Raw genomic sequence first — 23,828 nt, 5'->3', positions numbered from 1 at the left:
CTCATTTTTCTGCTGTGCCTTCCATGGGCGTAGCCAGGATTTTTGTTGGAGGGGGGGACAGAGCTGATGTGATTGGTCAGTTAGTTAAGTATTTCTATTGTTTTACTTGATCTAAGGGGGACAGCTGACCCCTGCCCCCCCCCATGCCCATGGTGACTTCATGTTGATGAATGCTTTTAGATGATGCCCATTGCAAACTGGTAATTGTTTATTTCGAGCAGGGAAAATTAATCGTAAATGAAAATGTAGTCTATTAAAAAATAAAAAATACAATACTGTGTATTGGCAGAAGGCATTATAAATTATTTTTGTCAAGGGCATAAATATTTGAAATAACGTCAGTCTGTCTGGGAAAAGAAAACATTGACATTCCTAGGGAGAGGCTGTGTGAAAATGATGTTTGTTTATTGTGACAGCACACTGTGTGTAGCAATTTGCTCTGTTGGCTGGCAGTGCCCATTAAGTGTTTTCCTCCATAGGTTGTAAAGATATTTCACTGAGCAATAGGGAAAATAGTTAAACACCTGGGAGCATAGTTATGGTAAAGTCACAAATTTAGAAAAAGCAAAATCATCATAATTTTTATCTCTCTCTCTCCTTTTTTTTTTGCACTGTATGCAGCATTGCTAGCAAAGCTTAAAGGGTGCAAAATCCTTTACAGAGCTTGTGTGTTCTATCAGTTTTTGAGAATGCTCTTTTGGAATTTGTTACCAAAGAATCCTTTGTTACCCAACTTTCTAGCTGTCCCTAAAGTGGTAATGATGAGACATTGGCAAAGTAAATTTTGGAACAGTCAAATAAGCAAGGGAAACCTTTTAACACAGGGGGCTGCTTTGTAAACTACATTTTTATTTGGGACTCAGAAATTAATACCAGCATACATGCCTAGTATTATGATTATTAATTAAAAAAACATTTCTAAACTGCTCTTCATCCAATGGATGCTTGAAAAATGTACAGCAAACATAAAAATGAATCCAAAATAGTTATAGTTATAATAGCCATCAAAGCAATTACATACTGAGAGGCAACAAAAGATTTTAAAAGCTAATGGCAGGTTGAAGCAACAGTTATGATGAATGACCCACTTCAAATAGTAATCCATGCATTTTGCATGCTAATTGCACATGGAAAGCAACTGTTAAAGGTTTGGACTGCTGTTCCTGTCTATTTTGGAGGTAAAACGTTCAATTTCTGCAAATAGATTCAATTCATATAAGATGTTATACCTATGTTGTTCTGTTTTTCCATTTATTATATGCAAAATATGCATTTTTAATGTTTCAAAATGAGCTGCAGTACTACTACTACTATTAATAAAATGTAGATACTCATCACACTATTGTGTTTTGCAGTGCATGAAATGCTGAAGGAACATACTTTTTGAATTGTGGGTGATTTCTGTAGCGAGGGGATGTTTGCCTTCATTTGTGAGTGAAGATGAAGGACAAAGTGTGCTTCATGAAACAGATGTAGGGATACTTTAATCCAGCATTGTCCAATTTATGATTTAAACTGTATACAAATATGTGCTACCATCCGATAAGAATTTGGTTTTGGAAATCTACACACTGTATGCTGTCAGTCAGAAACAGGCATCACTAAATGATTATGTCACCACTACTGATCTCTTCCTAGAAACCTTTTTACACTTATCTCACACTTGACCCTTCCTTTCAACCTTTGAAAACATCAACTTATAGCAATGGGGGAATCCACTGTATCTTGTTTATAGAGCCGTGTAGCATGGACTGAGATGAAAACATTAAATTCCTCTCTGTGGAATTTGTATCAGTTCTCACCAGAGTGCGAAAAATTCCCCAAATGTGCTCTTCAGCCAGAGCAAATTCCCAGGGTAGTACAAACTGATTTACACAACTAGGAAGTGTTATTAAAACTTTTCCCCCCATTTAGAGGCTAGCGGGGTACCTCAAAGTATAATCAGGCTGTGGACTTATTTAGCACATTGCCTTGTGAAGTAAGAATTTTTGTATCTGTTCACTACAGTGGAACAAATTTTCTCTCTCGAGAACCACTAGCAGTTATATAATGTGAATTTTTGAAAGGAGTTTAATGAACTGTGACTGGCCAAAGATTACATTAGGAAGATGCCACAAAAAGGGCAATTATGAATGAAGCACAACAATTATGAATTCTGCAGTAACCTTCCTTATTGGACCCCACCCCAAACAACTTTTTGAACCATTAAAGATCCCTGGATTTCAGAGTAGAGCTGGGATCCAAATTACTAGAGGACCGGGTGTGGGTTGTTGTTGTTGTTTTGTCGAGAAGAAAAAGTCCCAAATTCCCCTTTATGTGAAAATAGTTACACAGATCTTCAGATCCTAGTCTAGGGGTCTAGTTTTCTAGCAACCTATGGAAAAAAGTATGTGGCACACGGTTGCGAATATATTTTCTTGTGGTTTTTTTTAGTAACCACAGGAGGCAGCAATCTTGAGCAGAAGACCACTAAGAAAAGGAGACTGGTTAACCCTTGCCTTTCCAGTCACTTCCCTCTCAAAACAGTCCCTTCCCCCAAGCTCCTTTTTCCACTTGTGGAGAAAAAACATACAGATGCTCCTACCTTTTCCCATAAGGGGAGAAGAGAGCAGCTGGGAGCATGATTCAAGCTGGGAAATGGCCAGAGGGCAAAAGGCCAAGCAGCCCATTCCTTCCCTCTCCTGGTCTTTTATTTAAGATTCAGTCTTCCAAGATTCACCTGCTTTTAAAAAAGTCATGGTCCAGCCAAATATGAAAATGTGTTTTCTCTCCTTGCACTGTTCTTAACATTTTGATTAGAATTGCATGGCAAACTTCCACTTGAATGCCTTAGTCTGATGGCTGGAACAGAAACACTGAGCATGGTTTGACTCAAGAGTAGACCCACTGAAGTTAATGAACCCAACCAATTTCAATTGGTCTACTTTGAGTAAAATACCACCCTGTGTAGATTTATACATGGGGGGGGGGGGAATGAATGCATTTGCTGTCGTCCTGAGAGCCTTCTGTAGGAACCAATAATATATTGGAATCTTTTAAAGGCACAACTGTGATAAAAGGAGTATAAATTCAATATTGCATCTCAGCTTTGTTCATAAGCAGCATGCTAAATGTAATTCTTTCTTCTTCAACACATGGCCCGGTTGGTAGAAAGGAGAAAATATATTCGTACCAGCAACCTGAATTTTACTTCTGCATTGGCTCTCTGGCACCTTTACATTAGCTAATGTTGTGATGTACATTGATTAAATGAGAATAAAGGCAAAATAAATATAGAAACAGAATCTGAAGAAGTGTGCATGCACAAGAAAGCTCATACCAATGACAAACTTAGTTGGTCTCTAAGGTGCTACTGGAATGAATTTTTTTTATTTTGTTCGACAACATGGCTACCTACCTGTAACTTGAATCTTCATAAGATAGGGTCCCGTCCAACTCTACAATTCTATGATTCTATGTCTGTTATATATAGTATTTTTCCTTACACCATGCAGGTACCTTTTATACCTACAAATCAAAAGAGACATTTTCCATGGCCGCTTGCTGTGTTCATTTTCTGACGCTGCCTTCCTGGGCGCATGCATTGTCCAAGGTGAGTGAAGACAACAGCCTCTTCAGAACTCTCCTCAGCATCACAACCAGATATATATATATATATATTGCAATATCAAAAACCTTATGAAAGTTTTGTAAACTAATTTGGTTTGGATCCAGATTTAGTTAGTCATAGTTTAGTCCCATTGAAATTGATGTGATCTTAGTTAGCAATAGCAGCAGTTGCCGGGGGTATATGTGGGAGCAGGGACATGGGTGGCGCTGTGGTCTAAACCACTGAGCCTCTTGGGTTTGCCGATCGGAAGTTTGGCAGTTCGAATCCCCATGACAGGGTGAGCTCCCGTTGTTCTGTCCCAGCTCCTGCCAACCTAGCAGTTCGAAAGCACGCCAGTGCAAGTAGATAAATAGGTACCTGTGGAGGGAAGGTAAACGGGGTTTCCGTGCGCTCTGGCTTCCGTCACAGTGTCCCGTTGCGCCAGAAGCGGTTTAGTCATGTTGGCCACATGACCCGGAAAGCTGTCTGTGAACAAACGCTAGCTCCCTTGGCCTGACAGTGAGATGAGCGCCGCAACCCCCTAGTCGCCTTTGACTGGACTTAACTGTCCAGGGGTCCTTTAGCTTTACCTTTTGTGGGAGCAGTCTCCTCCTGGCAATGGCAGTGTTGCATTTGCCGGGGTGGAGTAAGGCAGTAGTGCAGGCGGTGGAGCTCCAGATTGGTGGGAGTGATGCCATCGCTGGCAACCACTTGCAATTTCACACTGCCCCACCCTATCCCAGTACAGTGGTACCTCTGGTTAAGAACTTAATTCGTTCTGGAGGTCCGTTCTTAACCTGAAACTGTTCTTAACCTGAAGCACAACTTTAGCTAATGGAGCCTCCCGTTGCCGCCGCTGCGCAATTCCTGTTCTCATCCTGAGGTAAAGTTCTTAACCTGAGGTACTACTTCCGGGTTAGTGGAGTCTGTAATTCGAAGTGTTTGTAACCTGAGGTGTTTGTAACCCGAGGTACCACTGTACCGGGAAGCAGTGGCATCACCAGGAGGAACCACTGCAGCTCTGCCAGCTAGATATTATTCATTCATTTGTTTATTTTTCACGTATACTGTTTCATTGAAATAAAAGCTCAAAGCAGATTTCTGACAGAATAAAACAATAAGATGACAGTCATACCTCTAGTTACGTTCGCTGCAGGTTGCGTACATCACGGGTTACGAACTCGCTGAACCTGGAAGTGCCAGAACGGGTTACTTCTGGGTTTGGCGATTCGCGCATGCGCAGACGCGCTGAATGACATCATGCGCAGAAGTGTCGAATCGCGTGGCGAGCATGCGTAGATTCGGCGCTCAGGTTCCGTACTGCTCTGGATGCGAACGGGGCTCCGGAACAGATCCCATTTGCATGTATTTAAAAGAAAATAAGAAATGATAAGCTAAAAACTAGGTTAAAACACATGCTGACTAACTTGTCCTATTAATTTCGGTGGGACTTATGCATGACAAGCTTAGTCTGGAGCCATCCAAATTAGACATAAATATGTAGCTGAAATAACAGGCTGTGTGTAGCTTTTTTCAACCAAAAAGGCCATCCCTTCAGTAGCCATCTGCTTAAGATTTGAAACTGCCAGAGAAAGGCTTTCTGAATGACACTAACTTTGCACTGGAGAAAGAACCATTCAGATCCCTGAGTCACAAACTATATAAGGCTTTAAAGGTAAGCACCAGAGTTTCAATATTATGTGCGGAGGTCTATTCATATATTAATAACAAATAATTCACTGCCAGTTTATTTTTTGTGACTAGGGATTCAATTTAGCTAACTGCTCACATACTTGGTGCTTCTTCCCTAATCTTTCTTTGCATTTTTATCTGCGCAGCTGAGTTCGGTGACTATGATCCTGATGAACACTTGGACAATTATGTCAGTGAGTTTAAGATTTTCCCCAAACAATCCCAAAAGCTGGAGAGAAAAATACTTGATATACATAAAAACGAATTCAGGTAATTTTGAAAGCTGATTAAAAGATGTATTAAAAGAGGATTATTTATCTATTATTTATTAGTGCTTTCTGCAGGTTGTAACTTACACAGGTAGAAAATAAAAATCTGTATTTTAAAGGGGTCAGTAGAGGACAATGCAGTTTAAATTGTGCAAGTTAACAGATCTGTTATGATCCAAAACTGAGCCGATACCATAGTGAGCCCACAATTAAGCTCACTGATTTCAGTGAGCCGACAGTGATGCAACTCTATATTTGATTCGTTTAAGAACGCTTTGTTTTAAGATCAGACTTCCAGAATGGATTAAGTTCATAAACCAAGGTACCGCGGTATAAATTCTCAAAAGATCAACAAGTAACATATAATCACAACATACATATTGTTTTATATTTCTCTATTTTTCACCTGGATGTGGCAAATACTGAGCTAGCGTATATGAATATCACTGCTACTGACAAGTGGTAATTTTGGTTTTGCGGGTGAATGTTAAAGAAAAGAACATGGTTGTTATCCAAAGGTTTAGAACATACTTTGATGTTCATAATAATAATAATAATAATAATAATAATAATTTATACCCCGCCCATCTGGCGGCTTCCAACAAAATATTAAAACACAGTGGTCTGTTAAACATTAAAAGCCTCCCTAAACAGGGCTGCCTTCAGATGTCAGTCTGGTAGATGTTTTTCTCTTTGACATCTGGTGGGAGGGGGTTCCACAGGGTGGGTGCCACTACCAAGAGGGCCCTCTGCCTGGTTCCCTGTAACTTGGCTTCTCGCAGTGAGGGAACCGCCAGAAGGCCCTCAGCGCTGGACCTCAGTGTCCAGGTAGAATGATGGGGGTGGAGATGCTCCTTCAGGTATACTGGACCGAGGCCATTTAGGGCTTTAAAGATCAGCACCAACAATTTGAATTGTGCTCGGAAACGTACTGGGAGCCAACGTAGGTCTTTCAAGACTGGTCTTACGTGGTCTTGGCAGCTGCTCCCAGTCATCAATCTAGCTGCCGCATTCTGGATTAGCTGTAGTTTCCGGGTCACCTTCAAAGGTAGCCCCACATAGAGTGCATTGCAGTAGTCCAAGCAAGCGATAACTTGGATTCAGCTCAGTTCAGTTACTTTCTGGTTAAACATTTTACCGTTTCCTGAAGAGCAGCTATATTAGTTTGTGGTGCCTTCCAGTAAAGGCTAACTTGTTTATTACTGCAACATATTTACAGGCAAGAGTCTACCTCTTTGCCCCCCCCCCCAAAAATAGTATTATTTTTCATTTTCAGCTTTTACAAATATTTTGACAAGAAAAACAAAATCTTTACAAATCTAAATTACCTTCCCCTCGACTTCCCTCTGCTCCTTTCTGCGGTTACTTACTTCATATATTTTTATTACGGCATATCCAATTCAAATATATAAACAAATTTTCCCAAATCTTCCCCTAATTGTCTCTTACTGCACATGTTTATATCAGTCCCGCTAATGTTTTAATTTGTTTACAATATGTCTTCAAATAGTCAATGATTTTCCCCCATTCTATTTTAAAAAGTCTCTCCTCTCGAAAGTCTACTTTGATTATAGTTCTCTTTCTAGAAGAAAATCATATGAGAGGTTTTGTTACTGCTTTCATTTTAATTGACATTCTGTTGATTTTGTGGTAATTATCCTTTGAAGGATATTTTCTTATTACTGTTGGATGAGCAGTAGTTTGGTTTTTATTAGTTTGAATTTCTATTCTAGTTGCTTTGAGACTGTTCCGATGTAAAGCAACTCATAAATGTAATGAATATTTATAGTTTATCATCATCATCATCATCATCATCATCATCATCATCATATATATGTAGAACATTTTTCTCCTTTGACTTATTATTTGATAATGGAACAGACTAGAGAGGACAAACCATTTCTCTCTTGCTATAGAGATTTGCGGCATCTTATTATTTTGGAGATAAACGTTGTTTTGGGAAAGCTTGCCCCCTTCAGGCATACTTTTCAACTGAAGAATTAAGAGCATAATTTAAATTATCCTGTAGTAGATGTGAAAAGTGTCGTGGAAAGTTGTTAGAAAACCATTTGCTTTGTTTATTTAACACTTGCAATTACCAGCAGATTCCAAGACTTAGAAGTAGTCAGAAGTTCATTTAGGGAAAGATAAACTGTGCTAGCAGAATGCAGTATCTGAAGGCAATGGGCCAGCGCAAGACCATGCAGGCCTTTCCATTGTTGATGTGTGCATTTTGCAGGATGGGCTTTGCACAAACTGACAAGATTGGTCTCCGTAATATGGATACACTACTAGGGTTGCCATAGTTGATGAGCTTTTTAAAAGGAAAAACCAAATTGAGCTTTGTTTCAAAATCCCAGGCATTTTGCCAAAATTCCCCCCAGACGATATTTTCAGCAGGAAATTCCAGACTTAAGGCAACCCTGTACACTGCCTCCGTGGTTGTGCATCTTGCTTTGCATGCAGAAGATCCCAGGTTTTCAATCTTATGCACATCATAGGTCTTATGCTTGTCTTATGCACATCATAGGTCTTATGCTCCATCATAGGTCAGCCTAGGGTGAACACCTGAGGTAGGCAAAGAACCGGGGACATGATCTATTCACATACACACCCCAGATGCTTCCCTGGACTCAGGCACGGGCACAACCCCCTCTTGGGGGTTGAACAAACCATTGAGTCCCTGGATTCCTTTAACGGAATACCCTTCACATAGGGATGACCAGACCATTCTCCCATCCCTATCACCTGAACCAGTGCCTATCCGAAACCTTACAAGTTGTGACGATTTGCTACACGGCAGTTAAAACCCAAATGGCAACAGCCAATCAGCCAAGTGGGGAAAATTCCTGCCGTGCCCCTGTCCCAATGACAGACAACACACGTCGGCGTAGCAAAGTCAGTCGCAAAAAGCCCTAAATATAGGGAGAGGTGGGCGGGTGTTCCGAATGCACGAGCTGAAAGAGGAAGCTCTGGGTCACGTGCATGGGTATATATAGGTCCCTTGGTCAGTTTAGCTAGCGTCCCATTGGTCTGATTAAACCCAACATCGAGGGACCTATCAATCGGGTGTTGTGGCTATCCAAATACACAGCACAGGAGGTCAGTCTCCAGGTCTCACCACAACACGTGCCCTCTCTTAGGGAGGACACGATTTGTCATGGGGCCCATGGATACAGTAGGGCAAAATAAATTAGCAGTGGACAAACGCTGTATCACATGCATGAACTGCTAGGGAAATGGTGACTCACAGTGACAGGTGTCAAAGTGGGGAACAAGCATCTTTTTCAGGTGTAAGAACATTTGCTCTTTTCTTCTTCATGAAGATCTATCAAAATGTGGAGCATCTGAACGCTGTTCTGTCTGAAGTAGATGTCAGATTTCTAGCTGTACTTTCTAGAAGTACTTCTTGTCGTTGTTTTAACTTAGGCAACCTTCCACTTTTATCAAAAAGAAAGTACAATTCACATTTATTCAACAATCATTCTAGGGAGTTTGTTATTTTTGTTTTTAACACACACACACACTACGAACCATAGTGGCTAAATGTTGGTTCTAATGTAGTTTTACTAATAGGGATGGACCTTCAGATATATTTCATTCATTTATACTTCCAAGGCACACATATGGGGTTAGATCCTACAACAATGTTTCCTTTTCTCACCCCAATATTTTCCAGAGGAACTGGGGTCATTGCTAAACAACCTGGGCTGTGTTACCTGGGGGATGAGAGGAGAAAACTTTAACTTAGGCAATCTTGATGTGCAACCAATTCTTCCTTCCCATTTTATCCCTATGAAATTGGTTAGGCTGAGAAAGAGTGAGAGGCTCAAAGGCATCTGGTGAGCTTTATGGCTGAGTGAGGGAAGGCCCACCCTGTCCTAGTCCACCACTGTCTGTTCAACAAAAATAGGAGTCATATGGATGACTATCACATATATCTACTATTGCATGGCATGGTTTCAACCACTTCTGGGATTCTTCATAGACCATTGCCTGACTCATAAGAAGAGATGGATAGAAATCCTTACCATTGTAATAGTAGGGCCATCACAGATCTAACTTCAGACAGAACTTTAATTTTGCTTCCTATTGGGATGGTGTGCTATTTAAGCAGTCTATATTAGCTGCAAACTCTCCTCTAAATTCCACTTACCCGGTTTTGATTGCAGCTCTTCTGCTTTGATCCTTGCAACTTCTACATTTGTTTTTAATTCAAGTGTGAGACCAGCAGCTGTCCCAGATTCCAAGCCTGTCAACAAAGACTGTACAGAATTTCCCCTCTCAACACTATTATGACACACTTAAGATCATTGCTCAGCCGCGGGCCCCTCAGTGGAGCTATAAGCAAGCATGATATTAAATATAGCTTTTGGACTGAATTGCTTAGACCCTCCCATGGCCTAGGGGAAATCTTTTCATTGTATTGGTTTGAAATCATTTGAAACAAGGTCTGGCTTAAGAATGACTCGTGCTGACAAGATAATAACTTTCTGTCCTTTTCACGTTACGTGAATGGTTTCCTAGGGATATACCCCTAGAAATAAGGGGCTGGGGGCTATTTCTCATAGGTGTTTGTGTGTCTCTGTGGTGGCACCTTCTTATAGTAGTTCCATCACATACTGTGCCATGTTGCTCTTGCTTGCTACGCAAGTTGGCTCCCAATACACAGGTAGCCCATATGCTGATGGCAAATCATGCTGCTGGCAGCTTGCATCAAGCTGGTACAAAGGAGATGCACAGGAAATAGTTGTCCCAGTGCCATAACTACTTGGCACTGCAGTAAGTAAAATTATGCCTTAACCCCTGCAAGGACCTACGAGACCGCCTCTCCTGGTATGCCCCGGGGAGGATCTTAAGGTCCATGAATAACAACACTTTGGAGGTCCTGAGCCTCAAGGTGGTTAGATTGGTCTCAACTAGGGCCAGGGCCTTTTCAGCACTGGCCCCGACTTGGTGGAATGCTCTGTCACAAGAGACCAGGGCCCTGCGGGATTTGACGTCTTTCCACAGGGCCTGCAAGATGGAGCTGTTCTCCCTGGCTTTTGACCTGGACTCACTCTGACCCCTTATATGGGATTTGGTATATAAATTTTCCCCTGGCTTTTTTGCTGGCCCATGTAGGACAAGCATGGATAGCTGGCACAGGTGAATATCTGATGTTTCCTCCCTTTATGGTCTTGATTTATGGGCTACTACTAAAACCACTACTACTACTACTACTACTAAACCATTGAGCCTAGGGCTTGCTGATCAGAAGGTTGGCAGTTCAAATCCCCGCGATGGGGTGAGCTCCCTTTGCTCGTTTCCTGTTCCTGCCAACCTAGCAGTTCGAAAGCACGTCAAAAGTGCAAGTAGATAAATAGGTACCGCTCCGGCGGGAAGGTAAACAGTGTTTCTGTGCGCTGCTTTGGTTCGCCAGAAGTGGCTTAGTCATGCTGGCCACATGACCCGGAAGCTGTATGCTGGCTCCCTTGGCCAGTAAAGGGAGATGAGTGCCACAACCCCAGAGTTGTCTGCGACTGGACCTAACTGTCAGAGGTCCCTTTACCTTTTACTAAAATGAGGCTGCATTTTAAGCTGTATTTTAATTAACTGTTTTTTCTTTTTTCTTTCTTTCTATTACGTTTTATTGTAATTTATATTCAGTGTTGGCCTCCCTGAGCCTAACTGTTGTTGTTGTTGTTGTTGTTGTTATTATGATTATTATTATTAAGTGGGCAAGGGCATTTAGCTCTTCCAGACTTACCTGCAAATTCCTTTCATCCAGCAACAATAGTGCAAGGCTGTTTAGCTGTTGCCATCTTTGGGCCTTTAAAACTACCTTTAGATAAGATGTTAAGTGAGCTATCTTGAAGGGCTTACCCAAAGTTCACTGTAGTATTGTGCAATGGTACTACAAAGAGAGCAGGGAAAGTGCTCTATTGCCACAACATCCATGAAATACCCTCCAACTTGTCCCTATTTTCCTGGGACAGTCTTGGAATTACGAAACCCATCCCAGCTTCTGATTTGATCCTAGAATGTGCCCATTTCTCCCTGCCAGTGCCACCGCCACCGAGCTTGGGCAACTCGTAGTGGCTGCTGGAGAGCAGGTGAAGAGGAGGAGAGCCTTGTGTGACGCACCAACTCAGAGGTGCAGGCAGAGAGCAGGGCCACCCTGGATGGAAAGAAAGCGAGAGCGGAGCAGAGAGCAAGGAGTCTTGTTTTAAAAAATGCTTTGTGCGCCCACCTCTAACTTTGAGAAGGTTTGAGGAGGGTCAGTTGGGGGGGGGGAGTGAGAAATGCCCCTGTTTTCATCTGAGGGATGTTGGAGGGTATGCCGTGAGTTCCACTGAAAGAGTAATTTTACTGGATTTAGGGTCCACACGTGTGGGTAAATTACCCCCCCCCACACACACACATTCCAGGACAGGCATCTGCATGACTGATCCCATAAGTCAGTGCTTTAATGAGGTAGCTTGTTAAACTGGGCTATTAGATGAAAATGAATTAGTCTACTAGGTGCTTTTGTTGGTTTTTGTTTTGCTTAGTTTGACAAGACTACAATCTAATAGGCCAATTTAACGTGCTGCCCTTGAGTACTCCCAGAAAAAGCACTGTGTGTTGTAGACCAGCATCAGAATTCTTTCCCCTCATTCAGTTCTATGTTTTGCTGCATTTTTTTAATTGAGTGGGGTGGGGTCTTTTTTGTCTTCTTGAGAGTCAGTGGAGTTTGCAGATCTACTTTTCTTCTCTTTCCCTCCACATTGTTGTTGCATCCCTCCCTGGTACAAAAGCAGATTTGTATTTTTCTCTCTAAGAATTTCAGAAATGACTTTAATTAACATCTTTGTCCATTTATTGTCCTCACTCCTTTTCTCATTTGTGACATGAACATTTGACATTGCTTGTGAAGTGGCCAATTTCTTTACAGTTTGCCTTGGTTAAAATATTTTATTGGTTCTAAATCCAAAACTGATAATTACTAGTATATTTTCATTTTTCGGCTTTCTACCCATTCCAGTTCCAAATCTGGGAGGCATTACTACTTTAAAACAGTACAAATGCATAACATAAATTTTATCTACTACTGTTAAACTGATTATTCTATATTTGAGTGCTGCTTAATATTGTGTTAGACCATTGGCCCAACTAGTCTTGTGGTAGTATTTATATCCCACCTTTTCCCCTGACAGGGACTTAAGGGGCCTTACAGCTAAAAGAGAAGCAGCCACAAACATAGAAAAAACTATTATTAAAAACAATTTAACATTAATAATATATAAATATGTTCTATTAAAACATACAGATCATTCTGACTGGCAGTGGCTCTCCAGAGGTTCAGAGGACATTTCTTAGTTTGGGGGCACAGGTGGAGATCCTGCAATTAAATCTGGGCCCATCTGCCTGCAGTTGCTCTGCGGCAGAACTCTGCACAAATGCTGCATATTGGTGAATCATTCTGCAAAGCCAGGGGTGATCTGTATGGTCCCCTCCAGATGTTGCTGGACAACAGCTCCCATCATCCCTGACTGTTGAGGCTGCTGACTGGAGCTGATGGGAATTGGATTCCAGCAGCACCTTGGCACCACATTGGCACTCCAGCACAAAGCAGCGTCACTTGCGAACATCAAAAGAAATCCATGATGTCTGCAGTACATACTTTGGGAAGACTTACCTTTGTTCTGATTTGCAATTCAGTTAAACTGTGGGTGGGAAGCAGATGGGGTTGAATATCTCACACATTGAAAAAAGTAGTTTTTTGGTTACTTTGGATAGTATAGCATGGAAGGAGAGGGATCCATGCTTCCCCCCCCATATCCTATTCCCCAATGCAAACCCATAAAGAGGTCACTCTGTCCCAGGGAGAAGAAGAGCAAAACGTAAAATGACTTTAAAATTATGCACGGCTGTGCAAGTGTGCATCAAGAAGTAGCATCTCAAACGATCAAATCAATTATGACGACCATTTGCTCATTGAGAGCAAAATAAAGGATAAAACTTCTTTCTCACAGATTCACTTCCACTTGCCCCAGGGCAAAAAGGCTGAAGGGGGCGCAGTAAAGGAAACCAGAGAGGAGGGGGCCAAATCAGTTCTGCAGGATCAAACTCATTCCTACCATTAATTTTAAGGTTCTTGCCACACTGCTGCGTCACATGGAGTGTGGAGGGGAGCTTGCCAGATGGAAGGATCCTCCCCCCCCCGCCCCACGATCCCACCCCACCCCCATGGGAGGAAGAGATGGGGCGGGGGTACTTTTCTGCACAAACAGAAGTCCTTTGCAGGGCTTCCACTGGTGGGGCATGTTAGGTGATTCCTTCCCAGTGGGTTTGTCAGGAGGCTGGAGGTTACAAATGCCTCTGCTCTCCGTGCATGGATATCTGGCAGCCTTAATTATGGCTAATGCTAACGGCTTTTGATAATATTCACACTGCTGCCACAAAGCATTTATGCAGACACTCTGTGCAGTAGATTTATATGAAACATGTATGTCAATCCTTTCTGTTTGGGAAAACACACTACCTTTGTGCCAGATCAGCAGGTATGCATGACATGGTTTACCATTTGGATCATTTTTCTCATTTGGATACACGCATCGTAAAGTGGAGTGTTCCACAAGAATGCCTGGAGAGGCAGCCATGACCAAAATATCCTTGTTTATTTGCTTGTTTATTTCCAGAGCGGGAAAGAAATACATCTTAATAGGAGTGCTTCTTTAAAATGAATTTAGGAAATAGCTCATTGGAAACCAAGACTGCCGCTTATTTCTTACTAAGCTCCAACTGTCCCATGTGCACCAGAAGAGAGCAAATATTTGAAAGATACTTGATAGCCCCTGATTAACTGCACAGCTCACTGGAGTCCCGAGAATATGTGAAGAGCATCTAGGCTTAATCCAAAGGGATTAGGTGCTGTGAGAGAGTACAAGCAGAATCATATGAAAGATCTCCTATTTCCCCTCTCATGATAGATATCATTGGCTGATTTTTTTTGTATTTTTTTCCATTATGCTTTCTCTTTTTAGGGGTCAGAGTCCAGCTGTTGCTGAGTTTAATTTATTATTGAAAGCACATTCTTTAGAAACCTATGGTGTTGATCCCCACCCTTGCAAGGTAATGTATTTTTTTATTTTTTTAAAGCACAATTAGTATTTTCCATATTTAGTTCCTGTTCAATCCCTCCCCTATCTATGTCATTAAATATGTACTGGCCTACCATGGGTGGAGCTCTCTATATGCAGCAAAAATGCCAGTGGTCACTGGTAGGTACCTCCATGTGCAGTCAAGCACAATTTGGAGTATATATTGGGAGCCTGATCATTCTAATAGTAAATAAAGAGCCATGTAATGCCATGTATTTGTGAGAGGAGGGCACTGGTTTACTTTTGGGTGTTTTTATTTTTGTTGTTATGTAATTTGCATGCTCATTGTGTGTTTTTATGTTGTGAACTACCCATTTATGTTCAGATGAAGGGCAATATACAAATTGAACAAACAAACAAATAAATGTATGCAATACATTGTGCAATGAAGTACATGAAGTATTCTCTCTTTCTGTAGTATGATAACAGAGTACACTTAAACTTATCTCTTTCATTGTACCTGTAAGGTGTCTTCTACTGGACAGAAGGGCTGGGGAAGAAATTGTAGCATTTATCTTACTGTGTTTTGCTTCATATATTTCCATACTGCTTTTTAAGGCAAACCTTACGAAGGCAATAAAAATGCATACTTGGCTTCAGACAACAAAGGCCACTTTGGTCCTATCAATTTCAATGTTACTAAGCCAGTTTGAGTGTTAAAGGTGCTAGTTTAAGTGGTTTGTTTATTCCACAAAGATTACATAGTACCAGACATGATCTCTCTCTCTCTCTCTCTCTCTCTCTCTCTCTCTCTCTCTCTCTCTCTCTCTCTCTCTCTCTCTCTCTCTCTTCTCTCTCGTGTTTCAAGTTGCAATCTAATGGCCAACACAGACATTTCCCTTGCTAATTTGATGGCCGGTTAGAAATTTGCAGGGGGAAATCTGTGGGTAGGAGGAACATGCATAAGGCCTCCTCTACTCTCCTGCAAATGCCCTCTTGGGAGTAACCCTCCAAACTAGACTATAAAATTGGTACTGAGCCCATTTCAGCAAAGAAAACTAGTGACATTTACGTAGGTCTAATAAGAAGACCTAGCACTCAGGGGTGTATCCAGGATGAAAATTAGGGGGGGGCAAGGGGCGGGCCCAAGGGGCAGGGGGAGGGGCCACAGTGGGGCAAGGAAAGCTCCCTTCTTCTCCCTTGCTGGCTGTGGGGCGGGCGGAGGGAAAGCCAGGCAACCGCTTTGCACAGCTCTGGGGCTTTCCCTCCACCCGCCCCACAGCCAGCCAGGGAGAAGGGATCGCGATCGCGGAGGGGGAGGAGGGGATCGGAGCAGCCCGGGATCGGGCTGCTCCTCCCCCCTCCTCCCCCTCCTCGACTGGCAGGGGCGAGGGGGCGCCAGGATCAGCCTGAAATCGGGCTGCTCCGATCCCCTCCTCCCCCTCCGCGATCGCTGGAGAGGGTGGAGGGAAAGCCCCAGAGCCGCGCAAAGCGGTTGCCTGGCTTTCCCTCCGCCCGCCCCACAGCCAGCCGACTAGAAGGGACGTCTCCCTTCTCCTTTGCTGGCTGTGGGGCGGGCGGAGGGAAAGCCAGCCAAACGCTTTGCGCGGCTCTGGGGCTTTCCCTCCACCCGCCCCACAGCCAGCCAGGGAGAAGGGAGACGGCACCAGGCGGGCAGCGGGGCAGGCTGGCCAGCGGCCCTGCTTCTAGGGAGGGCAACTGCCCCCTCCTGCCCCCCTGCCTACGCCCATGCTAGCACTCATTCAAAAGCCAGAATCAGCAGATCAGCATTACGGGCCAATATTTGACTGAGGTAAATGGGGAGTGCGTCACTTAAATTGCTCCCAGTGCATCTAAAGCACACAAACTGATGTAAGCTGGATGTCAACATGGAAAATGACAGGAAAGGTTCACAAACAGGTTCCTGAATAGACCAAGTGAAGCTTATTAGGAACATTAGTGCAGTAGTACCTTGGGTTACAAACACTTCGGGTTACAGACTCCGCTAACCTGGAAGCAGTACCTCGGGTTAAGAACAGAAATCGTGTGGCGGTGGCGCAGCGGCAGTGGGAGGCCCCATTAGCTAAAGTGGTACCTCAGGTTAAGAAGAGTTTCAGGTTAAGAACGGACCTCCAGAATGAATTAAGTTTGTAACCAGAGGTACTACTGTACTACCTTGGGTTCATGGGCGTAGCGAAGAGGGGGGCAGCGGGGCAGCTGCGCCCCATCAAGTAAAGAAATAAAAAAACTAACTGACAAATCACAACATAGATAACTCAGTTCTGAACCCCAACATATATCCTGCCCCCCTAACATAAATTCTGGCTACACCCATGCTTGGGTTTGAAGGGAGGGGAGAAATCACTCCATTATTTTAACATAATAATGTAGTGCCTCTGTAAAATTTGAAAAATTCTTCACTATTATGTGTCTCTCCATTGCTACAAAAGTGTCTTGCACTGGTATAAATTATAAAACTTAGCAAAAGAAGACTATCATGTACTTAAATTACATTTTTATGCTAAGAATTATATATGGCCATTATGTTAATCCTCCCGCTTTGCCCACTAAACCTGATTATATTCTGGCAAACTGCAACAAGCTGGCTTTCTTAAACAGCTGGAACGCCAGCTTAAAAGCAAATTCATAGGATCTTCTACAGTACGAGGAAATATATGTAGCCAAATACGGAATTTTCTGCATGCTTGAACACCCCCCCCTCCAGTTTCTAATTTGTTTTATCTTTCCCCCCTTTCTTTCAAGGATTCAACAGGGACCACAACATTTTTAGGATTCACAGCCACAGGTTTTGTTGTTTTCCAGGGAAATAAAAGGATACATTTGCTAAAATGGTGAGCTGAAAAATTAACTGAATGTGATTTTTAATGTTATAACAAGTCTTGGTTTCTTCCCTTCCAAAAAGTTACGTTGGAAAATCTTGCTATTCCCCCCCCCCCCCTAATATATTCATTGCAAAGCGCATTTAGTGAAACAGGATTATTAGTCCACGTTTAAAACATGCACTTCAGTTTAGCTGATGGTGGTCCACGGATTGTGTGGTAGAGAAACATCCAGTGCTGAATTGATAAAAAGAAAGGTGATGTGCTTGAACCTTCCTGGAGGTCATGCCTCCTGCTTTCTAAGCCATGCTTCCTCATCTAGGTGTTTGAGAGACTGTGATTAACGTATGAGTAAAGTCCAGGTTTAGCTTGCTACCAACCACCATGTCCATTCACCCTTGTCAAGACAGCTGATGGTGGGGAAAGCCTGGATCAAGGTGGTCCAACATGCAGCCCAAGAGCCACTTTTGGGTGGCTCTTGGCAAACATTTGACTCCCCCACCCCAGCTCTCATCCTGCCTTCCCAAAGCCAGCTAAGTGAGGCGCTGGGCTTTGAAAAGGAGGTGTGAGGGCTCTGACTGGGTGCTAGAGTCCTCTGGCCTCCTTCCCAAAGCCTAGTAAGCACTTTCCCAGCTTTGGGAATGAGGTGGGAGTTCTCTAGGACCCTGCCAGAGCCTTCCCAAAACTCAGTGCTAGGTGAGATAGAAGAAGGTCATCCATGTGGTGGGGGCTAAGCAATAAGAAATGGACACTTTCCATACGTTCAGAGAAGCACTTACACCTCCAAACTTCATGCATGTATAGCAGTCATGTCCCAACCAGTTGATCACAATCTACCGGTCGATCGTGGGGCGTTCCTGCTCAATCCTTGTCGATCGCGTGATCCTGATTGATCACTGATTGAATTCTCCTCCAAAAAAGCTCAACAACTTTGGTCAATACAATGGGTAGATCACTGCCAGGTTTTTTTACAGTGGGAGTAAATCACAGTTTCTTGGGAGTTGGACATGCCTGATGTATAGAGTTTGTTAAAGCAGTACTTTTAAGTATCAACATGGCACAAGTCTTAAGATCTTTTATATCTCTTACACTGATAAGTAGTACTACATATAAAAACATAATTTCTCCTTGACTTCCAGACTCATTCCCAAAAAGAATGGGTTTCTCTACAATAGGGAAATCCTTTATTTAAAAAATGTGACTCAGATATGGATCAGGCATTACTCCTAGCCCATAGGGAGGGGAAGAGCATGCCCGAAACTCATACTAGATGGAGTGTAATATTATGCTAGCTTTTGAAGCTGATTCCAATTTACTGCCCCGGCAAATCCAGTCTCAGATTAAGCACTGAAGTGGCTTCGTCTTCATTTCTGCTTGTGAAAGTGACCTTGCTGTACAAATGTAGCCACGGCACAGGACTGAAGTACAAGGAAGTTGTATTCTGAACAATATTTAAGTGATTTACTTTTATTTATTTAAATGCTTTATAGCCCACTTACAATCAAAGTGGTTGTGAGGGACAAGGGATACAGGGAAGTCCCTCCCATCTTAAGTTCCAGCCCATCCCCAAGCGCTGGGGAGAGTAGGGAGAGCTCTGCCTCCAGCGGAGAGTCAGGAAGTGGTGTCCGAGGCTCAGGCAAGGTTGTGGAGCCCATGCCCCAGGTGGGACAGGAAGATGGGAGCACGGGGGGAAGGCCAATCCCCCCAACTCCCGAATTGCGACGCAAACGTAGGGGGAAGAGGTTGGGTCTCCCAAAGCTTCTTTGCTGGAAGAAAACGCGCCAATCGCCATTCGGAGGTTCTGACACCTCACCTTAAGCATGTAAATAGATCGTTCTGACCACTGTAAATAATCAGCACTTAATAAAAGCCTAAAAAGACTATGCTGGAGTCGTTACTCTAGAGTAGCCACATCAGGCCCTCTGACAGTGGTTTACATAAAAAATAAATACATCCTGGTACACAAGTATGCAGTAAATATATGCTCAACTATTTAAGAAAAGAGAAAATCCAAGTCAATAGATATACCCGGTAACATATATTTAACAATAATATAAATTCTGAAAAAAGAGAAAATGTGTATAATCTAGCTTTCAAAAACATCCTACTCACATCATGGCTGTCACAATATTTCATTTTCATCAAACACTCTCACCCACATACACAACCATTATGAGGGCTTTATTTCAATGTTTTATAACACATCGGCCATAATTTCCGCCCTCCCTTCCCAGGAGGTGGGCAAGGTTTGCCACACCGGGGGGGGGGGGTCACCTGCTCTGGTGCCTCCCACCTGGGTAGGGTGGCCATCGTCCCACCCCTCCCAGCTAGGACAATGGTCAGCCGGCTGGGGTGGGGTGGGGCGAGGGCTAAAGGAAAGAGGTCGACCCCTCGGCCTAATCCTCACTTCGTTTCCTCCTCTTGCAGGTTCACCCACCCAACCCACCCAAAATTAACAATATTTTCTTGCAGCTTAATATCTTGCCTTCCAGGTCAGCAGGCACTGCTATGGTCATAAGACGGTTGCTGCATTCAGAGCCGGCAAGGAATTTCCCCTGCATTGGCAGGTTTTGCGTTCCCCGTAGCATTTCGTCACAACTTTGGCAGTTTTTTAGGCCTTGGCAAGGTATCCTTTAGTCTATCTACAAGTTGGAGGGGGAGGCATTTCATGCACCCCCACGTGGTGGCGTTTGTAGGGCCCGTTAAAGGGTTGATTACGGGAGTCCCTGGCCCGAGATCGGCGGCATGTAGGTCAAACTCCTGGCCGAGGTAAGGTGGGAGGGCACGCTGTGTAAATTTGTGCTTTACAGTCCCCTCTCACTGCACCTCACTGCCCTGCACATCCTCAGACCCGGACGGGCTGAGAGGGTTACATGCCAAGGCCTATGCCAAGTTCCCACATTCTGAAGCTTAATAAAGTTGTGGCCAATTTGAACCCATAATCTGGTCTCTTGTCTCATTCTTTGGGGGACAGGCTCCATGGGGCAGGGTTCAGCAAGTGTGCTCGCAATAACAATTATAAAGCGGCCAAAACCCAATAATAATCAAACTCTCCACATCAACAATGTCAGTAAATCTAGTTCACTCCCACAGAACTGACAGGTATTCTCTTCCTGCCTCTCAGCTGGCAGGGTGGGGGGCATTGTCCTGTAGCAGTGCAGCCACTAACCCAGGGGATAGTGCAAGTAGTATCAGATCCAGGTTGTACAACCTACACAATTGCCCCTTAGCCTCCTGGTTCATCCCCAGAGGTTTCTTTTTCTTTTTTGGTGTGCTACATTCTTGACAATAATGCCAAACCAAATAATAACATAACAGGTACCATACTCCACCAGTCGCACCTCATGACAAATCTACAGCATGAATCCAGCAACACAACATCAGTGTGGTTGCACCCTCTCTGCAGCCCTAAAGGGTGGCAGGTTCACTTTTATGACTGCAACCGGGTTTTTCCAACGATATTGCAGTTAGACACAACTTTGATCCAAATGCAATCCTTGCCTGCCATTGCATGTGCTACCTCTGTGCATATGTATATAGAACCCTCATTAAGTTGAATACGATTGAACCATTTGGAACCAAAAGATTGCAGCACTAATGATTCCACCCTGTTTCAAATATACTGTACCATATCTTTGTTAAGATGCACTAATTGCCTATGTTTTTGTGTGTACTGTAGGCCACCCAGGGTGGCTGGGGAAACTCAGCCAGTTTGGGCAGGGTATAAATAATAATTTTTAAATTATTATTATTATTTTAATGCTTTATTCCATGCATTTAAGGATCCTGAAGCATGAGCTATTAAAGCTGAAGTGTGATAATAAAAACATATAGCTTAGATATGACTTCATGATTTGTACAAATAAATGCAATGCATTTGCGTGAAAGTTTGTAAACAAGGGCAACAAGGCAATTTATTAAGCTAATTAGGTGCAAATTCTGGAACTTTCTCTGGTCGATTTCAACCTTCTGTCTGAAATGTGGATATACAGCAAATGAAATCTGGATATACACTTAATTAATTAACTAGGCTTCCATTGTACCTGTGATTAAGTCTCAGTGAACTCAGCAGGTCAGGCTTATTAGTAAGTTCATGAAATTTCTGATGACTTGTCCATATTTGGACTGAAAATTCCAAACCCAACACAGGCATGCTCTTCTACCCATTTTTAAGTATAAAGCTTTAACCAATACGAGAGATCTATAATTGAATGTTTTAAGGGTAATATACCGGTCTGTGCATTATCTGCTTCTATACATTACTTCTCTTTTTCCAACTATCTACGGTACCTCCCAAGAATTAAAAATATCCTGATGTGGGAAGAGCACCTTATTAACATACTTTGCTGTACCCCAAATTAATCCCTTTAAAACCAGAAGAGACCAAATGTGGCCCTCCAGGACTCTCCATAAGGCCCTTGGGACTCCACCAGCAACGCCCTGCTCTTCCTCCTAGAGTGCTTGATTGTGACAATGCTTCTTCCTTGCCTGGAGGGAGGATAGAGAGATGCATGTGTGTGTAGAACCTTCTGACTTTTGCATGGCTAGATTTTAGCCTAAAGTACAAAGGTTAAGAGCCACATCTATTGTTCCACCCACTTTTGCCTTTGCCCAGAATATGTCCCTTTAAAGTTGCCCATGCAGGAATGTGGCCCTTGGGATGTAAAATGTTCCCCAACCCAGCTTGGTTTTTGTTTGTTTGTTTCATTTCTCCCATGTATTATTTGTTTTGAGTTGCAGCTAATGCTGCTGTTCTGCTTCTACAATCAAAATCCCCCCTTCTCTTCCCTGCAGCCCACTGCACATCTGTTTTAGGTGGTTGAGGGACACACACACCCCGAGCAGATTTTGGGGGCATATGGGGAAGAGAATAAGGGGAAGTTTAGTTATGCAAGCAGAACTCTGTGCAGGTTTAGATATAAGCCACTATAGATATTATTCTCCTTGGAACCATTCAAAAATTAAAAATAAGGCTCCACCCACAAGTTTTCAATCCAATTTATTGAATGCACAGCATTAAAAAATATATTGAACTGTTCAGTTTGTCTTATGCTATGGGTTTTAATAAGCTGTCCTTACTCTTCGCACTGAAAAATAATTCATTTCACAGCAACTTATTCTGAATGTTTATAAATTGGCTATATTTTAATGAAACTGCCAATTGTAAAAAAAAAGTAATGTATGTTCCTTATTTAAAGCGCTTTCTTTTTATAGGTGCGATGTCTGCAAATTAAAGTTTGAAGGAAAGACGTTCTATGTGATTGGAATTCAGAAGGAGGTTGGATATTTTAAGTTCCCTACATACTAAAATATTTTAATTTAACATTTGTGCATTTCTAATGGATAGCAAGCATGTTTGTTCTTGATCTAACAAAACCAGCTTCTACCTTGCATTTGTGATACAGTCAACTTATGCTTTTAATTAAATATAGAATTTCCTTTTATAAAATGTAGCCCAGTTTTAGACAGAGAAAAATGCAACTGAAAAAAGCTTAGGAAATCTATATAGCCTGTTGCAAAGGATTCTTCTTTATTGTTTAATTTTATGCATATTCATTATTTAACTTACACTTTATATGAGAAGAGTTGGGACAATAATCCTTTTAGTAGCAAATCTTCAAAAATGAAACCATGTCAGCACTATTACAAATTAGCCGATTCAAAGTTTCTGTATCTGCACTTTTTATGTTTTTCAATAATCCCAACTGGGAAGTCTATACATAGTGACACAGCAGGAGGCCAGGGGCTTACCAAGATACACCCTAGACCTGCTCTAGGAAGGGGGTCTAGAAAAAGCAGAAGGCAACCAGACTCCGTGTTGGGTAAACATGGATGCAAGGTGGAAAGGCATCAGTAGTCTGTGGGTGGTAGATCATGGAACTCTTAGATTTGGAGACTCGGGGGGGGGGAGGGGGAGACCCAGTGGATCAGAGAGCCCACACTTCAATTTTTCTAAGTTGTAGGTCCTCCCCCAGCTTGAAGAAGTCAACTGTTTATCTACTTTTGTTTAATTTTTCTCTGAACACATAGAAAAAGGCTATGTTGTCATTCCATACCTCTACACCAGCAGCCTGCAAACATCTCTGGAAGTGTGGAGTGGAGAACCAGGCTTTTTACAAGTAAGCAAATCTATATAATGCAGAATGTGTAGATGAGCAGAGAGGAGCGAGAGATTCCTTTCATGTTCAGTGACTATGCTGTAATAATAGCAAAAAGCACTTTGATTATTTTGCACATCAGCTTAGTGATGGTCCAGCCTAAGGTGATACCTACATCAATTGGTACGGTGGCTTTGATGTTGGAAGCAAAGAAATTCCTTTCAAATAACCTAAAGTTTGATTAGGTATATTCAGTCCATATTCTTTAGACACAA

At 42.6% G+C, this 23,828-nt stretch overlaps 1 protein-coding gene across 3 annotated transcripts in view; it reads left to right on the top strand.

Moving 5' to 3' along the window:
- The window catches only part of FRMD3 (FERM domain containing 3), a 126,389-nt gene that overhangs the window by 75,782 nt on the left and 26,779 nt on the right, over positions 1-23,828 (top strand). For all 3 annotated transcript variants that reach the window (XM_088652689.1, XM_060280078.2, XM_088652690.1), the window contains 6 exons: positions 3,495-3,592; positions 5,428-5,551; positions 14,559-14,646; positions 17,379-17,467; positions 22,670-22,733; positions 23,486-23,574. In XM_088652689.1, coding sequence (XP_088508815.1) covers positions 3,495-3,592; positions 5,428-5,551; positions 14,559-14,646; positions 17,379-17,467; positions 22,670-22,733; positions 23,486-23,574 — 552 coding nt within the window. The remainder of the gene's footprint in view (positions 1-3,494; positions 3,593-5,427; positions 5,552-14,558; positions 14,647-17,378; positions 17,468-22,669; positions 22,734-23,485; positions 23,575-23,828) is intronic.

The sequence above is a fragment of the Zootoca vivipara genome, chromosome 10 (assembly GCF_965207765.1).
Source record: "Zootoca vivipara chromosome 10, rZooViv2.hap1.1, whole genome shotgun sequence".
In the NCBI taxonomy this organism is placed as follows: Eukaryota; Metazoa; Chordata; class Lepidosauria; order Squamata; family Lacertidae; genus Zootoca; species Zootoca vivipara.
This window is presented reverse-complemented; position numbering and strand designations above follow the sequence as displayed.